This window comes from Oxyura jamaicensis, chromosome 2, assembly GCF_011077185.1.
Source record: "Oxyura jamaicensis isolate SHBP4307 breed ruddy duck chromosome 2, BPBGC_Ojam_1.0, whole genome shotgun sequence".
Lineage (NCBI taxonomy): Eukaryota > Metazoa > Chordata > Aves > Anseriformes > Anatidae > Oxyura > Oxyura jamaicensis.
Window position 1 is genome coordinate 141988314 of NC_048894.1, and position 15277 is coordinate 142003590.

At 33.6% G+C, this 15277-nt stretch overlaps 1 protein-coding gene across 1 annotated transcript in view; it reads right to left on the bottom strand.

Moving 5' to 3' along the window:
* CSMD3 (CUB and Sushi multiple domains 3) overlaps positions 1-15277 on the bottom strand; it is a 629782-nt gene that overhangs the window by 52651 nt on the left and 561854 nt on the right. Inside the window, exons 47-51 of the mRNA XM_035317227.1 lie at positions 13895-14008; positions 9973-10161; positions 9369-9515; positions 6817-7005; positions 682-867 (exon numbers count right to left, since the gene is read on the bottom strand). Coding sequence (XP_035173118.1) covers positions 682-867; positions 6817-7005; positions 9369-9515; positions 9973-10161; positions 13895-14008 — 825 coding nt within the window. The remainder of the gene's footprint in view (positions 1-681; positions 868-6816; positions 7006-9368; positions 9516-9972; positions 10162-13894; positions 14009-15277) is intronic.

The following is a 15277-nucleotide window of genomic DNA, read 5'->3' on the forward strand; positions in this document are numbered from 1 at the left end:
AAAAAAAAAAAAAAAAAAAAAAAAAAAAAAAAAAAAAGGAAAATCCTGAAAATTATCTTGGGTATGTTTTCTGCCCTTTCCAGTTCATTGGGTGAAATAATCCAAATTTTAATATGCATCTGGCACTGTGACATTTCTGTATCAGCCTTACAGTCACTTGCGTTATCATACCCCATTTATAAATTTGAAGTTATCTGCTTCTCTTTGGAACTGAGCAAGCATTTTCTCTTTAGTGATGCTTCCCAGAGTTTAGATAGTGTCGGGTTATAATGATAGGCTATATACAATTAATCAGCAATAATTTCAAATAATACCAGAGACTTTGGAATTCTGAACTGTTAATTGTTAACAGTATATGAACGGTGCATATCTCATTGCAGAGCTGACTTTTGCATAAACCTTTGCAACCATTACCTTTGATTTAGCTGAAAATTAATTTTCAGCTTGAATGTATTTTGTAATCTGTGTATTTCTTATGCTGTCACTGAATATTTCGGAATATATCTCAGATACATATACTACAAATATATACTTTGCAGTAATTTAATATCAACAATTAAACACAACTTAAAGTTTCCTGAAGCTGAAAGTTTAAATAATATGAAGTTTTCTACTTTGGATAACTAAACAAAATGTACAGTCACATTCTTAATCACTAGAGATTTTTTACATGTTACCTACCTACACAGCGAGGTGTTTTATTGTGATTGCTCCAGGTACCATCTGGCTGGCAGGATGCTGTAGTAAGTTCCTTGGATGATAGCCTATACCCATCGTTGCAAAAGTAAGTAACACGGGTGCCAACCAAGTAATCTGTAGTTAATATCCCACCATTCACTGGAGATTTAGGAATTCCACAAGATATTGCTGATTAAAGAGAAAGCCATAGTAATTGTATCTGTTCTTCACTATAAACTGCCTTTCTCAAAGGAATTATGTGCTGTAACATCAACTGATGCCAGGCACAGCATCAGAACTCCCTCCAAGTCCCAAGAGCCTGCAGGCTGGGGGTGCGCAATTGATGGGGAGGGAACGTCACCAGGGCAGCTGACTTAAACTGACCAAAGGGATATTCCATAACACCTGATGTCACACTGAGCAATAAAAGGGGACTCTCGTGGGGGAGGTGGTCCTCCTGAACAACCGGTATGTGTTTTGAGGCCCTGCTTCCCAGGACGTGGCCGAACATTGCTCGTTGATGGGAAGTAGAGAATAACTTTTTTCTTTTCTCTCTGTGCTTCTGCGCGGCCTTGTTGTTTCTTTTGTTTCTTTTTCTCCCTATTCCCTTTACCTTTAATTAAATCATTCTCATCTCAAACCTCGAGCTGTGTGTGTTGTCTTTTCTCCACCTTCCTCTTTGAAGAGGGGAGGAGTGAGAGAGCGATTGTGGCAGAGCTCGGTGGCCCACTCGAGTAAAACCACCACAAGTCGTAAATTCATACAAATGGCTTTTTAACTCATTAAGGTTTCTTTTAAGGCTACAAATAAATTCTGTTAAAATTTTAGGGAATTAAATTTCAAAAAGTTTTTGTCTTTTGATGGACTGCATAAACAAAAAAAAGACTCTTCCAACCCAAACCATTCTATGAACCTAAGTTTCTGTGAAGAAGAAAACAAACAAACAAACAAACAAAAAACACCGTGGTTCGTAATCCTGAAGTTACTCATTCAAAATGCAGAAGACAATAAAAGAAGATGAAATAAAAAATATCTGGAAAAGGTATGACCATCACGGCTGAATGAATAAAACACCAGACTGAGACATTGGAAGCCTAGTTTGTACTTTGGGTTTCTTCCATCACATGACCTATGTGACCTTGCAACACTAATATGAACTTTCAACATTCTATTCTTCCTCCTGTAAAGGAGAAATAAAATGTCCTTTAAAAATATTTTTAAATTCACAAATGAAAGTGTAAGCCACTTTGCTACTACTACTACTACTACTACTACTACTACTACTACTACTACTACTACTACTACTATTCAGCAGAGGGAAAGCAAAAGAAGCAGCCCTAGAAATAGCCCTAAATAATAATAAAAACTGAGTTATTTCCACATTTTAACACTACACATAGAATGCAAGTCAGATTCCTAAAACAGAGCTTTGGCACTTCATTCTTAAGTACTTTACTTTAAAGTTGAATCTTGAACAGTAAGAGACCACCTATCCCTCCTTTGCAGAGCTATGAAGAATTAAGCCTCTCCATGCATAAATAGTATGTAGAAAAAAAAAGTGATCGGCTGTTGTCCCTTTTGTGAGCTGGTCTGGTATAAGACAAATCTGCTTAATAGGCAATGTAACAGTATGGCTCTTAACCAAAGATAATAATCACAGCTGAGACACAGGTAAAGCACTAATGCTATCACAGTTTGCAGAACAAACATGATAAGATCAGTGAAAAAAAAATGTGCTTGAATTTCCATAAAAAAAAAAAAAAAGTGAATTCTGTGTAAAGTTAAACCACAGGACATGCTGTACTGAAAAGTTGTCAGAAAGCTACATTTAATTTGCTCATTACCTTGTCTAGGCAACCACAAAAACATATACTTTATGGCTATCTACTGGTAACTAGAAACATATATCTTTAGAAGAAAATAAGACAACCAAGATTAGGAGATAGTCAAGGCCCTGAGAGTCATTGAATTCAATCTACAAGAGGGTATGAAGACATGATCCGTAAGAATCAAAACTCACAAGTTATTTAAACATATGGTCCCTCTTCCACTTCTTACAAAACATCTGACAGGGCTCTATTATTTCACCTGATTCCACCAAAGAAAGAAACAGAGCCCTCATGACACTAAAATGCAAATGTACATATATATAAAATTCCTCAACAGCTTGGATTGCAGCACCAAACATTATGTAGACCCATCTGTGTAAAGAGGAAGATAGCCAAAAGCTAGTATAAAAACAAACAAACAAGCTGGTATAGGCAATTTTTTCCAATATAGCTCATCTCTTTAAAATTGATTGATGGAGATTTTCACTGACCAAGCTAGCCCTGTCCTTCAAAACCACATGTAATGATAAACAGAAGTTTCAGAGTTGGAGTTGCCAAAAACAAGTCCATTGCCAGCTGCATCACGGACAGCTTTCAATAGTGTATAGAAACTAATATCCAACATCCACCCCCCAAAAAACAACAACACAACAGCTGCTGCTTATGATCCCGACATCTAAAACATGTCATAGCACTGCTTGTCCCCGTACTATAGATTTTTTCTTCCTGCAATCAGCAAAATCTATATTTTTTGTATCTATCTGACATGTTTTATATGTACCAGAGATTAATAACTCCTTCAGTATTCAAAGATATCCATATTTTCACCCTATAAAAGACCTTTGATCGTTCATTTGCTCTGTGACGTTTAAGAACTACACTTAACAGATACAGCTTAAATGTTTAATATCTAAAAATTAGAACAGTAAATCTTTTTACTTAATTTGATTTGTTATTATTATACAATTTAGAGTTCAAAGCAGTTTCCTTTTACTTCTTTCTACGGCAGAAGAATGGTGCTTTTGTATTAACTTTGAAATTTCTTTGAAATATTTCAGGTAATTGCTGAAGTTTTGCTTGAGGCTTTTCTTTTTGATTCCTCACTGCTGCTTTGAATGTTTTCTACTGACATATATTTGGTTTTGTATATAATGTAAAAAAGTTTTCAACCATAAAAATGTGTATCTGGAAAGTTCTATAGGGCAAGATTTCAAGAATGGCTGGTATTATCTATTTAGAGGTTCAGAGATCAAGATTTCTGTTCATATAGGTATAAAAATGAGAACATAAGAAAATGCTCTAACATTATTTATGAATTTGAAAAGAATAAAAAGCAGTAATGGAAAAGGCTGCTGGCATTTATTAGTGACTGGAAAGAGTTCAGTAGTGACTAATTGTACAGATGAAAAATGAACAATATAAAGAAAATACATTAATTTAAATACAGTCAAGAAATATTCTGCAGGCAGCAAAAAATGTTGGTCAAGGAATGGACTTAGTATAAAAAATAAGTTAAATAAATAAATAATTGTGCTGACTGCAGAGGTAAAGAATTCACAAATTTTTGATTTCTACTTTCCTATAGAATGATGCCAGTAACTTCTACTGTGATTTGACTGGTAATCTTCATTTAAGAGACAGAAAATAAATAAATTAAAATATGACACATTGGTAAGAAAGAAATTGCATATACCTTTTTTTTTTTTTTTTTTGATCTTTGCACTACTATGTAAAAAAGAAGTCTGAAACATTTTATGCTGTGCTAAATGGTCACTTGGGGCAATCCCAACTTCAGATGAAGAACTGATTAAACTGGCTTTGCTAGCTAGACTATGTTGGGAGAAATAGGTTAAAAGCAGAAGACTGGCAAGGAGGATGGGATCAGAATGGACAACTGGTGAGTAGGATTGTAAATACACTTAAGTGCCCTTGCAGCTGGGAATCCATAAAGTCTGGGGAGCAGCAATGTAGAAAAACATTAATTATGTCTGCTACTTTTTGCGTGCTTGACAAGTAGCACATCTGTGCATAGATAACATAGGTGTTTGGTGGACTTTGAGGTGCCCTCTCTGATGTGCTTGAGCCTTGGTATAGAGAAAATCGAAGAAGCACAGTGAGAAGTATGGTGGTAAAAACTGCACCTGCACAAACTTTTGATAAAAAACAAGTGAAACCAGCAGGCCGGTAATCTCCTATCATGGATCATGTTTAGTGGTTTCTGCATTCCTGCTTGTGTGCCTGTGTCCCTCTGCTTAGGCGTTGTTTCAGGGATCCCCTGATTGGTGAGGTAACAAGAATAAATCTACTCTTTACATTTTAACTGCAAGTCTGTGTTTGTTCCTGTTGCCTGCTTGTGCTGACTCACACACACTGTAAATGTAAATGTGAAGTAGAAGGCAGGGTTCTGACTTTGTCATCTGATATTACCTGGCAAAATAGGTGGTAAATTGTGGAGAACAAAACCTGACAGCAGACAAAAGCTGACTGACAGTTATTATGAGTAGTAAAACGATGATCATCGTCTATAACAAGACGTTGTAAAAAGCACTAGCTCATGCTTAAAAGAGAACTACTTTTGCTGAAGTTGTATTCCTCAGTAGTGGAGGCAAATGTGGAATGGCAAATGGTAATCCCTTCTGTACAGTAAATATCCTCTGTTAAAGAACATTAGGTATATTTACATATTGTGTTATCAAATTTTTAATGAAAGAGTTCATATCATAAAAATCTATCATCCAGGTATGGGGATAATTTTCACCTCAACAAAGCAAGGGGAAGTTTAGATGCATGAATGATGCATGCAATCATCTTAATTCTGAGGTTTTTCACAGTAGTAAGGTTGATTCTGAAGAGTTTGCTGTTGTGAATTGCAAGCCACATATCATGGCCACAACCACATTTAGCATGTAGGGACTTGTTGGAAGACTTGAATGACGTCCATATAATTTATCAAGTTAATCTTCATCATATGCATAATTATAATTAGCTATTATTCAATTAATACATATATTAAATAATTTTCAGTTCAAACAGTCAGCAACAACAATCTTTCCGTTTGATCAGACAGCATGACATCTGATATGTTTTAAAACAAAACACACAAAAAACAAACAACAAAAAAGTAGAACTTTCCAAATTATTTGAGATATCTAGTTAACAATCTGATCAGGTTCTACAAATGACTGTCACAAAAGCAGTCCTTATGTCAACTTATGAGCAGAAAAAGATAAAGAATGATATGCAGCAAATGCACCACATGTACCACAGTTTTGAAAAATACAGGCATACTTGCAGTTCAAAGACTTATTGTCAAAAAACACTTGTGGGAAATTAGCTTGGAACAGTCATACAGAATTTATCTCTACTGATCAGCAGGAACAAAATGTATGCAAGCATCTAATCAAGACACTAAGCTGGGATGTCCTAATGAAGGATCTGTTACTATCATGAACATATAACTTGTGAAATCTAACTGAATATAAACTGGTGTCTTCACCAGCTTATGTTAGAGTATATTGTAAATTCCTTGATATATGAAGTTCTGAACAAAAGTTATAAAACACAGCTGCATTTTTTTCATGTAAAAAATCATTCTAATACTTCACTGAAGAGTGACATATGTAAATTATCAGAACAATAACCTTCTTCAGGAAAGGAATAGTTAGAATACAATTGTGATGGACATCAAATAACCATTTCCTTTCTCTTGTTAAGGAAAACATGTTTTACTTTTATAATGCATAAGGGACTAAATACAAAACTATGAGGAGAGGCCTGGAGTACAATAGTAGATAGCTTGCAATAAAACATCAGTTAATCTGATTAATTCTGTTTTAAATTTCAGTGTAAATCCTGAAAGATTAGAATGGCATAAAAGGTAATGATTTCTTTTTCTCCAGTTTCCTGTACTTGGAAATGTAGCAAGTTTCAGGTCTTTTTCTTTTTTTTTTTAAAGTAAAATGTAAAATTATAAATTTAAAGTAGAACCTAAACAACAACAAAAAAGAACTTTGCTAAGCATTCATGAACTTTTGAATAATTTCAACTTCAATGCTATACTTTTTTTTTGTCCTCATAATGATGTACACTATTTTAGTATCCGCCTATCATAATGAATTCTGTTAAAATACCGTTTCCTAAAAATGCATTTGTTTTTGAACATTTTATTAGATAGAAGCATTTTGGTGCACAGGCATGACCATGAAATGATTACCTCCTATTCATTTTAAGTCAGAAAATTGATTATTTATGTTAGAAAAAATAAAATGAAGTTAATTAGGGTATATTATTTTATAATTAAATAGTTTACCTTGACAAGCTGGGACTGGAACATCCCATGAGTAATAACCATATGGAGACTTCCTGCATACAGCAGTACTTTTCCCAATGAGCCGAAAACCTCGATCACAAGCCCAGCGAACCATACTGTTGAGCTGTCCACCTGTCTGACTGACAATGAAACCATGTGGAGGGGACTCTGGAGTACTACAGTAGAGAGCTTTAAACATAAATATTAAATAAATAAATAAATAAAAACATTTAGGATCCAGGTGGCAATCTTGACAAATTCTTATTGAATTCAGTGGACATCTGATAACAATAAGAGAAAATATCAGTAGAAGTTGTATTTTGTGTCCTGATCACACATGCATCAAGCAATTTCACTAAGTGTAAAGGCAAAAGAATATTACATATTGCAAGAATATCACAATATTATTGTATTATAGGGCCTTGAAAGGGCTTCAGGATGAAGTAGCCTGACATGCTGATCACACACACACACTGATATATAAAGATAGCTCACTTCTATACTTCCTCTTTTACTTACCATCTTCTTTTTAAATCAAGTAAACCATAGACATTTATTTATGATGAAATTTATTGCACTTATATACGTGTCTGTCCAGAAGCATTTATAAGAACAAGAATATCTTTGAGAAATACAGTTTTTTTTTAATGCAAAAGGATTTTTGTACATTAAAATCTGCATGACATTAGGGATTGCTTATCATGATGTCATTATGCTTGCATTTCTTTTAAATCCCTTGTCCATTAAGTTCATGAGAACAAAGTCACCTGGTTTTGGCTACCTTGCCAAAAAACTCCAACAGAAGAAACTTACAGCCTGGTAGCCAGTTTAAGATAAATGTTGTTTGTTTAAGCATTTAACTGAGTCTCCAATGTTTTCTGCCAAGGATGCGCCAAGATGTTAGCTAAGATGGTCATTTCCCCATTTTGTAGCACAGAAAAGTAAGTTGGAAGTTGGTTTCGAAGTGCTCCCTTCATGCTTTGAAGAAATACTGGTAACTAGAAACAAACTGTTCCATTCCTCAGGCACATAAAGAGTTGATGCTTCACTTTCTATTTAAGCCTTTCCAGGTCCTATGACTTACTTCAGGGCAATGGTTTTCTCAGGCAAAGGCATCCTTTGATCAGGATGGAGTCATATGGCTGTTCTCTTTCTCTTTATTAAAGCTAGCAGCAGAACATGAATCATATATTTCAGAGCATATCCTATGAAAATATTTTCTTCTTACACTATACTGCTCCTGCCTTATACTATTACAAAAAGCAGAGATACAAACACCTCTACTCTTCCAGTATATAAGAAAATACACTCGTATTTTCTGAGTGTTATGGTAAATATTACTAAATACTTCCTGTCAATAGTTTCCTTACTGCCACTAAAGTTTTAAGATCTTTCTCATACTCTTTTATTGGATCCAACGAGTACTATAGACAATGAAAATAAGTACAGTGTAATATTTTCTGTCTAGCCAACAGTGATTTTTAACTAACTACACAGCAAACATTTTACCTCTGAGAAAACTGCACTTTCTAAAGGGAGAGATGACAATAATATTGTTTTACAGACTATTGTGTTGTCTATTTTCCTGCATTAGTGAAGTAGTCAAAAATTGAGTGAGGAAAAACAAAAAACAAATCAGACAGAATAATTTCATATCTATTTTCTATTTCTTCACTTTGTAAAGTGAAATTGTATAATGACATCATGACACCAACTTCTTTAGTATTGGTCAATTAAACTGTTCTAAAGGTACTATCTCCAGGTCTTTTCATTCTGTGTATTTCACGTCTTTGGTCAATAAATAAATAAATAAATAATACAGATTTTGTATAATTGTTGCAAATAGTAAAAAAACTCCTCTAGCTTGCTTGATTAAAATTATTAACTGTTATAAATGGTATTATATAAATACCATTTATAAATGGTATTTATATAAATACCACTGTATAAATGGTATTATATAATAGTTCTATAAAAGCAATTATATAACTATTTGTTAAGTACAATCTTCATGTTAATTTGAATTAATAACTCATACAATGTTGGCTTTTTATATCTGTATGCTGCTTCTGTTGAACCTTGAATTAAAGGGTATAACCCTTTAGAGTTCCATATTTTCCCAGATTACAGCCGTTCACTACTGCCTTGTTGCCACCTCTTCCTCTGTCCCACCAAATGCATTAATGATGAATTGCATAAAGATCCAGGATGAAGGACAAAGGCACACAAGTGCCAATAAATGACATGTAAGAAGGAGGATGCTGATTCTTTCAGCTTTAGTATTGGCTTAAACCATGTAAAAGTTCTGTGAAACATTTGCTTAAATCTCTACAAAGCACATGTGATGCATACATCCTATTTATTTATTTATTTATTTATTTATTTTCCCTCATTGAATCAGTATCACCAGGTTCACATATAAAACAGATTAGATGTCTTTTTAGTCTGGGCAATTAATGTCACAAAATACAGCTTATATTACTCTTTTCACATAAATAAATATTGTCTATAATGAAACTTTATACACATTATTAAAAATCTGATTTACATACCTATATATCTTATCCTGAATCCTTTTTTATTGGTGCCATGATCTGCTGACCACCGGAGAAATACCTCATGGCCATTGCTGGTTATGTTGAGAGAAGATGAATAGTCCCCACTGAGAGAAATGAGCAATGGGCTATGACTATTTGGTCCTTGATGCAAGGAAGGAAAAATAAACAAACAAAGGAGTTAGAAAGTTCTAAATCACATACAATAAATTGTATTAATATAATTAATATACAAAGAAAATGAAAATGGTAAATCAATCTGATTTAGGAATGGAGATTTACATGTTGTATATATGTATTATATACTACAGGGTACCTATTTGTTCTGAAAAAAATATACATTTCTAAACATAACTAATGCAGTATGGCTTTTAAACACAACATAATCCTACAATTCCTTTTAGAAAAACAAATCCAAATAATTAAGTTATTTTTTATACTTAACTAATTTATAGTTAATAACAAACAATAAATAAAATTTATTAATCAATTAATAAATTTATAGTTAATAAACAGTGATTTGTGACTTGCAGCACACATGTAAAATAAATATACATTATATAGAAAATGTATCATGCAAAACTGTGTATCCTATAGTTACCATCAAACACCTCGAGAATATCAAATTCCTTTTCTGTTTGGAAGAATTCGAAAAACATGCTGATATTATAACCCTTTTCCACAGAAATGGTCCATGCGCACATCTGGAGATTTGGGTAGCTGTCAGGATAGCCAGGGCTCAGTATTACTCCTGTTGAATCCAGACGTATTTCATTGGCTGGACAGAGCACTGTGAAACAGATTGATAAAAAATCTAAAGCAGTCTATTTTTGTTTCATGTTAATTGCAAGATTTTCCTTATTTTAAAAGATCTGCATTATTTATTTTATTTTCCCAGATACGGAAAGACTGAAAACATTTTAAAAACACAGCTAGTTAGTAGGAAAAAAAAAAAAAAAAAAAAAAAAAAAAAGTATATATCTTGAAAATAAGCTCTGCAACCTTCAGTAGTTATTAATTCATGGTATTTTTCTTCTTTCAGTTTCTAGAAGATATATGTTTAAGTACTTAATTGTTTCATTGTTCAAAAAAAAAGAAACATTTTTCTTTGTCAGATTACTATTACTGTCAGCAATAATTCCATGTAAAGTCTTCCACTTCAAATAAAACTTGAAGACATTGTGATTTTTGGTTGTCAAATTCTGAATAAAGTTTAATCAATTCCTCCCACAATCTGTCTGTATAAAATGAAGCAGCACCTAAATTTTGAGATCCTCAATCAAGCTCCAAGAATGCTGATGTATATAAACTGCACAATGTAGCACTATTCAGACATTCTGCCTTTCACGTAGAAAATAAGACACTTCAGATTGACATTTTGTTACTCACTAGCACTAGACAAAAAGATAATCTGTGCTAATCCAGCTACTTAGTAGCTACTTAGCTACTGACTGTTTAACAGGATCTTTAAAATCTGGCTTTAATATTCACATCTAACACTTACATGAAAGTGAGTTAGTACTGAGCTCCTGTAGCTAACAACAGAATAATAGGATCTTAGATTGGCTTATCAAATATGAAAATAGTTTTTTATGTAAAAAAAGTCATTGGACTGTGGAGAAAAATCTAAGTCACAGGAAAGCAGAAAAAAAAAAAAAAAAAGAGAGAGAATGATCTTCTTTCATAAATAAAACTCATGTTAAGAGAAATTATTCTGTCCATATATTTTAAAAACCAATCTATTACTTTCAAAATTACCAATTAATTGCTAGATTAAATAATAATAATAATAATAATAATAATAATGTTTCTCATGTTTCTGTGTTTGCCTTAGTTAATCGAGAAGAGGTTGAACAATACCTTCATTCCACATAGGAGTAACCAAAACTCTCATGCCTAGAATTTGGCTCTCAAACCACAGTGATGGGCCAGTGGTAATTTAGACTTTATCAAAGGCAAAGGCAAATCAAAGAATTGATCCCATCAAGCTTTAAATGTACATACATACATGCAGAGGGAGAGAGAGAAAAATAGCCAGAAGGGCAACATAGTCATCTGGCTGATGACTATGCCTAGCTCTGACTATCTAGCTTATTTACCACTAGTTTTGCTATCTTTGTGTGGTTCTGCTTTGCATACTTGCTTCAGTTTCAGAATCCCCTTCTAAATATTCCTCATGAATTTTGTAGAGATCTTTAAGACCTAATTCCACACCATGGCTTCGCCTGGGAATCAAGTAAAGTTGTTTTATGAATCTGAGCTAATGTAGCTGAGATATAGTTGAGAGTTTTCATTCAATAATTTTGGCATGGTCCTCTAATTACGATATAAAACATAATCTGAATCTTCTTATTCTGAAGCTTTCATTTGATCCTGAATATAGAAGCTAATTTCAATGAAATTGAGGGCAAAGTTAGATGATAGGTATGAGAAATATTCTATTTAACAAAGAAAGATGATAGGCATTTACATAAGCTTGTGGAAGTAGGTGATTATTTTCTTCTGGAAAGAAGGAAATCTGCACGTATTTTAAGAAATGTTCATCCAACTGATACACATAAGTAAAAAAAATTAAGTCAATATAGTTTTAAATATCTGGTGTAAACTAACTTGTACCAATTATAATCAGCATACAAAATCAGACATAGACTTTTATTCAATATTTACTTCTAGTGGACAAGTACACCTTTACTGCAATACATTTGATTCAAAACAAAAATATTTTTATTTAAACTCTGTTCAACAGCAGTCTTCAGTTTAAACAAATAAATGAAAGCTGAATGTAGGTATTTACAACTCTGCAAATCAAGTTAAAAATTGAAGCAAAATTCAACCTAAACCCACTTCACGGTGTCTAAAGTCTCTAGTCTAGCATATACACCAGGTTAAGGCAGAAGAAAACACTATAAAGTTTAATATTAAAAAATATGTTCTAATGGGAAAAAAAAAAAGTAAGAAAAATAGGATGAATATGTACCAGCAGAAGAGCTAAATTTAATTCTTGAGAATAAGTTTTGTGTAATGAGTTACAGCCTACACAATTAAAGTATGCTAGCTTATAAATAAACCAGTATAGTACACTAAAATCATAAAAAACATATCTTTTTGGTACATAATTTTGCTACCTCTAGGCTCTAGTTATCTGTAGATACAGGTTTGAATGTTGAAATTTAGCTTATATATTGCTAACTTCAAATGCACACATTAAATAAATGCAAGGGATAATTATGTTGTTTCTTACCCTAGGTGACCAGTTTGAATGGACATTTTAAACATTTTTAATTAATTCATTTGATTTTTTATTACATTTTATGAGCCTATTAATTCTGAAGTTTATGTTAATTTCACTCAGCTTTAGACTGAAACAATAAGAGCACTGATTTAGCATTTACTATTTGATCCAATATTTAGCATTTACATGTGACAACGAAAAGATTGACTACAGTAACTGATCACTCCTGATTTTTTGACTTGGGTCTTGGAATGAATATACACTTAACTTCAGCAACACATGCTGAGAGAATGCCTCAGGTTCAGCACATATGTCTCTCATTGTTCCATCTATTATGACAACATTTTAACATTTAAGCAATGCTTGGAGGTTCCTCTTGTTTTCCACTCATAAAATGCTATGTGAGCACCTGCTCAGTAAGCTTTTTAATTTAATTTGGGGTGTTGAAAGCAATTCCTAGACACAACTGTAACTAAATAAATGCATGGATTTTAAGAAATTGTGAGCATTATTGAAGTTCTTCTTGAAATTCACAATTCAAAAGCACTTTGCATTGTTAAGAACTAGACTTAATCATAGGAATGACTTTGACTTTTACGTAGTTTTGTGTATAAAGCAGGGGAAAATAGTTAGGGTTAGCTGACCTTTCCCATTTTTCATCACAATTTCTATACTAGTGTAACACATTAAATGTCAGCTTAATAAAGATTGGTTTAAACGGTGTTGTTAGTGGTTGTCAGGATTGTAAGCTTGTTTCAACCTTAACATTAAGGTAGTGCTGTTTCTCCAAAGTTTTCAGTAAAAGGTAGAAAATGAACAGACACGCATACCCCTTAACAACAACTAAAAACTATCTTTAGTATACATGGAATAAAAATGTTGCACTGAAAAACAGATAATATTTTGATTTTGCCAATCCAAATCCATGCTATGTTAATTTAGCTTTTTTTTAAAATTCCCATATACATTTTCATAACATTGTATCCTAGAGAAAATGAAATAATCTCATTTCTATTTTTTTTAATGTAGGCTCCTTCCAAAGAATAATTTGTGAAATTATTTTCACAAAATAGAGTAGTAACCCTTAATACTAATCAAATGTATTAAAACATTACTAATGATTTGGCATTAATATTTGACATATATTTACCATAACAGTGATAATATTGGGAGTAGCTTTAAAAGTTTGAAATATACTAAATATTGCATATTATGTAAAGAGAAAGTGGAGAGCAGTTAAAGAATCACCATTAAGCTGGTCTGGTAGAAGGAAAGAAAAGGGATAAAACACCTTGGCAAGTAGGTGGTGCTCCATCCATCTGAAGCCTTTCACCTAGTCGGCATGTCAGAATCTCATTACCAACCAATGTAAAGCCTGGTTGACACTGGTATCTTATTATGTCTCCTGTTTGATAAAAACAAAATAAACAAACAAACAAAAAAAGCAAACAAAATACCATTAAACATCAATTAATTGGAACTTTTAGCTTTGAAAACATCATTGATTAATGAAATTTCTTGCTCCCATGTTTAATGACCTCTGAATGACCTCTGGCATAAACAACTTTGATTAATCTAAGAAGCACTGTGGTAAATGAATGTTGACTCCATTGAGGGTAGAGAGATATTGCAGAGGGATTGTGACAAATCAGAAAACCAGGCAATCACCAACCATATGAAATTTAACAAGAGCAAGTTCCACATTCTGTACCTGGGAAGGGGCAACCCACCTGGGAACAGGGAATGAGAGGCTGTAGAGCAGCTCTGTGGGAAGGGACCTGAGGGTTCTGGCTAATGGTATGTTGAATATGAGTCAACAGCATGCCCAAGCAGCCAAAAAGGCCAAATGTATCCTGGGGTGCATTCAGCATTGAATTGCTAGCTGGTCAAGGGAGATGGTTGTCCTGCTCTGCTCTGTGGTGGTGCAGCCTCACCTGAAATACTGAGTGCAGTTTTGGGCACCACAATATAAACTATAAAACTATCAGAGAGTGTCCAAAGGATGGCTACAAAGATGGTGAAGGGTCCAGAGGGATGTATGAGGATTGGCTGAAGTGACTTTATTCAGTCTAGAGAAGAGGAGACTGAGGGGAGACCCCATTGCAGCATCATTGAGGGGGAACAGAGAAGGAGCTACTGATTTCTTCTCTTTGGTGAAGAGTGATAGGACCCAAGGGAATGGCAAGAAGCAGTGACAGGGTGTTGCAGGCTAGATGTTAGGAAAAGGTTCTTCACTGGAAAGGTGGTTGGTTGGGCACTGAAACCCAGGGAAGTGGTCATGGCATTGAGTTCAAGAAGCATTTGGACAAGGCATTCAGTCATATGGTCTGGTGTTTTGGGTGGTCCTGCGTGGAGGCAGAAGTTGGATTTGATGATGCTGGTGGGTCCCTTCCAACTCAGTATATTCTACAGTTCTGTGGACTATATGGATTTATACACAGGTATACTTATGCACATATGACTAAAATGTTCTTAAATTTCAGTACAAGAAAATGTGTTATAGCAAAGTTTATGAAAAGTGTGTTACGTTGTTTGGAAAGGAGTTACTGTGATTCTCAGATGTGATGTCTGAAAAATAGACAGGATTCGGGATGTATAGGGAAGAAGAATTATTTCTTAAACATTTTCTTTTCAATTACAACATATTTGAGGCATGATTTGCATCCAGAGGTGG